This window comes from Sapajus apella, unplaced genomic scaffold, assembly GCF_009761245.1.
Source record: "Sapajus apella isolate SASKATOON/1434 unplaced genomic scaffold, GSC_monkey_1.0 scaffold200, whole genome shotgun sequence".
NCBI classification, from domain to species: domain Eukaryota; kingdom Metazoa; phylum Chordata; class Mammalia; order Primates; family Cebidae; genus Sapajus; species Sapajus apella.
In genome coordinates, this window is record NW_022437140.1 from 863,849 (window position 1) to 870,682 (window position 6,834).

At 57.1% G+C, this 6,834-nt stretch overlaps 1 protein-coding gene across 6 annotated transcripts in view; it reads left to right on the top strand.

Annotated features, from left to right (window-relative positions):
* The window catches only part of GRK6 (G protein-coupled receptor kinase 6), a 16,901-nt gene extending 13,825 nt beyond the window's left edge, over positions 1–3,076 (top strand). For 2 of the 6 annotated variants that reach the window (XM_032269878.1, XM_032269879.1), the window contains 3 exons: positions 891–1,028; positions 1,107–1,244; positions 1,902–3,076. In XM_032269878.1, coding sequence (XP_032125769.1) covers positions 891–1,028; positions 1,107–1,244; positions 1,902–1,994 — 369 coding nt within the window. In that variant the 3' untranslated portion in view covers positions 1,995–3,076. Of the gene's footprint in view, positions 1–890; positions 1,029–1,106; positions 1,245–1,436; positions 1,861–1,901 lie in introns of those variants that run through there. The other 4 variants (XM_032269875.1, XM_032269877.1, XM_032269874.1 and 1 more) reach the window with 4 other exon arrangements.
* The last annotated feature ends 3,758 nt before the right edge of the window (positions 3,077–6,834 follow it).

A 6,834-nucleotide genomic window follows, 5' to 3' on the forward strand; every position in this document is an offset into this window, starting at 1 on the left:
CAATTCTCCTGCCTCAGCCTCCTGAGTAGCTGGGATTACAGGCACGCGCCACCATGCCCAGCTAATTTTTTGTATTTTTAGTAGAGACGGGGTTTCACCATGTTGACCAGGATGGTCTCGATCTCTTGACCTCGTGATCCACCCACCTCGGCCTCCCAAAGTGCTGGGATTACAGGCTTGAGCCACCGCGCCCGGCCCTGGGTACAAGTTTTTGTATGGGAAGATGATGTCATTTCTCTTGCTCTGTACCTAGGAGTAGAATTACCAGGTCATCAGGCAACTATGTTTAACCTTTTGGGGAACTGCCAGACTGTTTTCCAAAGCAGCTATACCATTTTACATGATGATGATATTTTAATTGACCTCTTAATTGAAGGATTTAGAAAACAACGTTAAGATAAAAAAGAAGGTGGCCGCCTGGAGCTGAGGTGGGCTCCCAGTGTGGGGCTGGGGAGGTGGGGCTGTGGAAGACTGCCAGTCCTCTTACTGGCTGGGCGAAAAGACAGAGCAAGTCCCAGGTCATTGTAGGGCAGGGAACCAGGGAATCACCAGTGCCCAGCCGAGGGGCCAGCTGAGATTCAGACCACACTCCCCACCTCAGCTGCACACCCAGGTAGCTGTGGGGAGGCAAAGGAGGCGCCTGGCATTGGCCTTTACACAGCCTCACAGTCACTGAGCAATGAGGAATAATGTACCCAGTTCACAGAGGGGAAAACTGGGCTTCGGGGATAAGGAAGTGCATGGGAACCTGGTTTCTGACTCCAAATTAGAGAGCTGCTGGTGTTGGCAGCACCAGGCCAAGACCTGAGTCAGAACCAGGGCTGAGCTGACTTCACGTGTGTCTGTGTGCGTGTGTGTTTCTTATCTGACCGCTGCCTCTCTCCTCCCAGCCCCAGGCCATTTACTGCAAGGATGTTCTGGACATTGAGCAGTTCTCCACCGTCAAGGGCGTGGAGCTGGAGCCCACTGACCAGGACTTCTACCAGAAGTTTGCCACAGGCAGCGTGCCCATCCCTTGGCAGAACGAGGTGGGGGCCTGCCCTGCTGGTGGGGTGGGCTCTAGGAGGCTGCCCTGGGGACAGCTCTCACAGCTGCCGGCTCCTCAGCAGATGGTGGAGACGGAGTGCTTCCAGGAACTGAATGTCTTTGGGCTGGATGGCTCAGTTCCCCCGGACCTGGACTGGAAGGGCCAGCCACCTGCACCCCCTAAAAAGGGACTGCTGCAGAGACTCTTCAGTCGCCAAGTAAGCCCCGGCAGCGGCCGACCTGGGGCCCCCAGCCTGGCTCCAGGGGACAGTGGGTGAGAGGCAGAGCTGGTGCCCGCATACGCTGGGAGTGGGCATCCTCCAGCCCTGTTGCGGTGCCCAGGGTCTCTGGCCTCATTCCCACCTGTCCCCCACCCCTGGCTGGGCTCATGGCCTCTTTTCTCTTTCCAGAGGTGAGCAGTGTGGGCTCCCCGTGGGTTGGCCTTGCTGCCTGGCCTCGGGGAGCCACGGGCAGCCCTTCCATGGCAGAGGCGAGATGTGGGAGAAAGAAGTCTGGTGCCCACCCCACTCCCCTTGCCCACTGCTTCGGTTCCCTGCACCCTGCCCCCTTCGAGCTGCCAGCTTTGCTTAGCTTGTCTCCCCATGCCCTGTCTCTGCCAGCCCCAGGGGAGAGGGCTGGGCAGAGGCCTTGCCCTGGCAGACCATGGGATCTACCCAGCCCCCTTCTGCTATGGCACCCACCCACTTGCGGCCTGAGCTGCTGTTCCAGGCTCCTCATGGCGAGCCCCTTCCCCAGAGTGCACCCTCAGGCAGCTCCTGGCCTGCCCTGGCAAGGTTGGCCCCATGTGACATCCCTGGTGGTTAACAGCAACCACTCTGCCTCTCTCCCTCCCTCCATGTCTTCCCCGTCCCTGCAGGATTGCTGTGGAAACTGCAGCGACAGTGAGGAAGAGCTCCCCACCCGCCTCTAGCCCTGAGCCTGAGGCCCCCACCGGCAGTTGGCGGTAGCAGCTACTCCAAGCGCTGTTCACAGTTTTGCACAGTGGTCTTCCCCATTGTCCACTCAAGTTGTGGCCTGGGGAACACAGACGGAACTGTCCCCAGTGTCCCCCACCCCTCAGCCCCTGGCCTGGCTGAGTGTGGCAAGGCCTGGGCTGTCCCTGGGACAAAGGTGCGTCCCTTCGGCTCTTCTCCGTGGAGCTCGGGGCTTTCTGTATTTATGTATTTGTACGAATGTATATAGCGACCAGAGCGTTCTTAATCCCCACCGCAGACCTGGCGCCCCTGCCTTGGCTCCTGGGGGCAGCCAGCCCTGGCTGGGAGAGTGGGAGCTGGCAGAGGAGCCACTGCCAAACTCAAGGCTCCTCCGGCCCAGTTTGGACGGCTGAGGGTGGTCACAGCCCTGAGTCCTCAGCATTGTGCTGGGCCGCACCCCTGCACCTCCCCAGCCTCTGAGTAAGACTCATGCCTGCCCCTGCTGCCCTGGGCTCAGGCTGCTACCCTGTAGGGCCCAAAGCTGTCCCTTCTCAGTGCTTGTAAGAGCTGGATCTGGGGCATCTGTATCCCCTAGGCCTGTGCCAAAGTGGCCAGAGATTGGGCTGGCTGTGAGACCCATCAGTCTACTGCCCCAGCCGGCCCAGATAGGTCTGCCTCTGCCTTCCGGCTCCCAGGGCCTGGTCCCTGATGCCAGGCCCTGTCCTGAAGACACCTCTTTCAGAAACACCCAAGCCCAGCCCCTAGGAGGGGGTGGGGCATCCCTGGACAACCCTCAAACATTCCGGACACCCCTCATAACAATAGACACATGTGCCCAGCAATAATCTGCCCCTTCCTGTGTGCGCCTGTGGGGTGTGCGTGCGTGTGTGTGTGTACCTGTGTGGGTGAAGGGGATAAGTTGAGGCTGTGCCTGTGCCCCAGGCCCCAGCCCTGGCCCTTCCCAGACTGTGATGGCCATCCTGGTCCCAGTGTTAGGGTAGCATGGGATTATAGGGCCCTGTGTTTTCCATATTTAAAGCCAATTTTTATTACTCATTTTGTCCAATGTAAGCTGCCACGTGTCTCTGTGTGAATACAGTCTGAGCACAAACCTGGCCAGCCGCCCCTGCCTGCCTCTTTCTTGCTTCCAGTGCTCCAGGGGTCTTCCGAGCAGGAAGCAACTGGCCCAGTTGGCAGTGGGAAGGGATTGGAGGTGGGCCTGGAGGGAGGAAGGGTGTGCCCTCCTGAGGCCCTGAAGCCCCCAGGGCTGACTCTAAGGTGGCCTCTCCAGGCAGCCAGGCTTTGGTAGCCTTTAGGCTCACCCAGTGGGTTTCCCAACTTCCTAAATGGGATGGGGCCTAAGGAAAGAAGCCTTGGGTGCCCCCTGAAGTGTGGGTCTGTTTCTGAGTGTGCTGGTAAGGTGGGCCCTGCTGGTTTCCTGCCCTCCAAGGCTGAGGTGGCCTGGCTGCCTAAATGTGGACTTGGAACAGCTCGGGAGCAGGGTGGAGCTGTGTAAGGAACACCTGCCCCAGGCCTGCCTTACCTGGATGCCAGCTGTGAACAGGCCCTGGGCTGGTGCACGTGCATCATTCCCACCCCTCTGTTTTGCCCTTGACACATTATGGGCAAAGACCTAGACTGTGGGTGATGCTGGCAGGTAGGGTGTGGCTGGTAGGGGAAGGTTCTCTGAAGATAGCGGTTGAGCTGGCCTCGAAGTGGACATTCACCTGGGAGGAAGGGGGACTGGGAGGCACTTCAGGGGAGCTTTCTGCATGGGCGCTGGGGCTGAAAGCTTGTTGCCCACAAGTCTGTCCAGATCTTGGAACCCCATCACTGCTTTATAGAGTCCCAGTGTCCCCAGCCCCCTAAGAATGCCCCATAACCCCCATTGAGCTTGTTCTTTGCCTCTGGACTGGGCACCCAGTGCTGCAGGAGCCACATAAGCTTTGTAGCTGACAGCTCCAGGTTCAAGCCCCAGCCTGACCACTTTTCACTTTGGCTCTGCACAGGCCCTTCCTATGTATGGAAAGATAGGTGTGAGACCCATTGACTTGCCCAGCAGCTGTGAGAATCTACCGAAGCAGCCAGTCAGCCCCTTGAGCTCCCAAGCCACCACAGGACTCACCTGCTGGGGAGATCGTGGTGCTGAGTGACAGACTAACTGGCTGGCTTAAGCACAGCCAGAAGGTGCTCAGCAGCAGCCTGGCAGAAGGGGCCTTTATGTGACCCCATTCAGGACATGGGGAGTGCCCGCTGCTTCCCATCAACCTAAGGGAAATAAGGGGAGGAGGGATTTGCTCAAGGTCTTCCCACTAACTAACTAACTAACTCTGCCATTGCAGAGTGGGGAGGAAGCCAGGTAAAGATGGAAAAGCTGGATCCTACCCATGTGACATGAGAATGGAGCCTGGATGGGTTTGCCCCTCTGCCCCAGGCTGTTTTGAGGTGGGAGTGGGGGATTTTTAGGTAGGTGTTAGCATGCCAGACCAAAGCCCAGCCCTGGGCAGGTATGCAAGAGTGAGAAGTGCCAGGTGGGTATGCAGGACCCTGAGGCACTCTGTCTACACCTGGATCCAGTCGCCCTGGCCACGCTCCCCCTTGGGCTAGGGAGGCATCCAGGGAACTTCCTGGCTAGGGTTAAACTCACCTTAAAGCTCTTACCACAATGGGTCCTTGGCAGAGGGAACTCCCAGAATTCATTTCCCAGGAAGCTTCCCTGAGCTTTCCTCCATGCCCAGCTCTGTGGTGGGAGCTGGGACCCAGATGGAGATGAGGCCCCTGGCAGCTTGGAGCTCATTCTGGTAGGGAGGCAGACGTGGGAACAGCGAGACCCAGTGTGATCAGCACTGTGGAAGAGAGGATTCTAGAGCTGATAGGGTTGGGGGTGGGACAATACCAAACAGGAGGCCCCTTGACCGTGAAGGTATCTGTTGGTGCCCTCCAGGACACAGGGACCGTTGTGCCCAGGTAGAGCCAAATGGATGGTCTAGGGCTTTAGTGCTTTAGGATGGCTGAGGATGGGAGGCCAGAGGTGGAAGTAAGGAGTGACTGGAGCTGAGGTCAGCGAGACACAGCTGGCTTTGAAAGTTGGGTTAAGGATGATGGGGTTAAGGCCCAGATGGGGCCTCATCTGGAAGGTAGGGGATTCCCTGAAGGGTTTTGACTGGTTGTGTTGGGGGTGTTTGCTCCAGCATCTACAAAAGCACCCCCAGTCTCTGTCCATGTGGTTTAGATGGGGCTATGCTTGCACGCCCTGCATATGCATACTCCATACACATACCTAGAGTGAGAGAGCCAGGTGGCAGAACTGTCCTGCTAACTTAGAAGGTGTTCGGAGGATATGGAGGAGCTCCGGGGTCTTGGTTGTGGAGCCTATTCTCATCAGGGCACACCTACCAGAAGCAAGATGCTAGAGCCGTTTGGTTTTGCATCTTTGAGCTCAGTTGCAAACCCAAGGAGTCTGAGTGGCCAGGCTGGATACTTGGCCACTGTGTGCTGAGGGAGCAGTGCACTTGGGTTCACAGGCTCGCAGGGATGGCACCCATAGGGCCATAATTCCCCTGATGAAATCAGGGTGTCTGTATAGAAAGAAAAGGGAATGGATACTGGGAGAGCATTCCCTTTGGCCATAAGGAATACATATCCTCTCCTTAACTCACAGGCACTTAGATTGGTTCACCAATAGAGACTCAGCCTAAATGAGTCCAAAAACAATCATTTGTGGAGTTGTTTGCTTGTTTTTTGCTCAAATGATGGGGAAGCAATTGGGGTTCTCTTTCCCCCAGGGACAGATGGCAGGATATGAGCCTAGGGCTATGGAAGTTGTCCTCGCTACCTCTTGGGGTGAGTTTGCCCGAGACTGATGCAAACATAGAAGCAGGTATGTACCTGATGCCACTGAGGGAACACCTGGAAGCAACTGTGACCAAAGCTAGAATCTCTACCCTGGGACTTGCCAGTTACGTGAGCTAGTCCCCTTTGAGCTCAAACCTTTATTTTTCTTTCTTTTTTTTTTTTTTTTGGAGACAGGGTCTCACTCCATTCCTTAGGCTGGAATGCAGTGGTATGATCTCGACTCACTGCAACCTCTGCCTCCTGGGTTCAAGCAGTTCTCCACAGGCATGTGCCACCATGCCCAGCTAATTTTTTTTTTTTTTTTTTTTGGTAAATGTGGCGTACAGCTTAAACCTATTTGAGGGTTCTGTCACTTGCAACCCCAAATGTCCCAGCTGATGTGGTGGTGGAGGATGTTTTTGGAAAATACCTTAAGTGCAGTAGAGAAGTTGGACGAAAAATAGCCCAGTTAAAAGGCCGATGGACAGCCAGGTTCAGAATGGCCTCTGCAATATTGGACCTCGGGGTAGACAGTGGGGCCCTCTCTAGTGGTCATCTGTTCCCTAGGGGAAGGCATGTCCACAGAGGCCGGGGCTGTGGATTTGGCACTAGGTCCTCCTTCCCATGGTGCTTGCTAGTAGGCATGTGGTGGTGTACGCCTGCTGGGCACCTAACGGAAGGGGTCGTGAGTTGAGAGGAAGCGACATTGGGGTGCCTGCCTGCTCGGGGGCCCTGCCCACTGCGTGTTTGCAGCGCCTGTCAGGATGTGACCGGGGCCTGGACGTGTGTGTGCTCTCCAAGCTGAGCTGTGTGCGCGTAGGGGTTCTAGACCTCAGCTGCCTGGCTGGGCATCCAGCGTGCATAACCGGTGTGGCCGGGGCTCCAGTCCGGCGTGTGCACCGGGTCTGCCGGCGCGTGCCTCCCCTGTGACGGTGCCCTGGCGGGTGTGAGCCGGACAGGCTGGAGAGAGTCGGGTCTCGGCGCCGCAGGTGGGTGTCCGTCCTCCCCCTCCTTCCCTCCGGGGGCAGCCTCCTCGAGG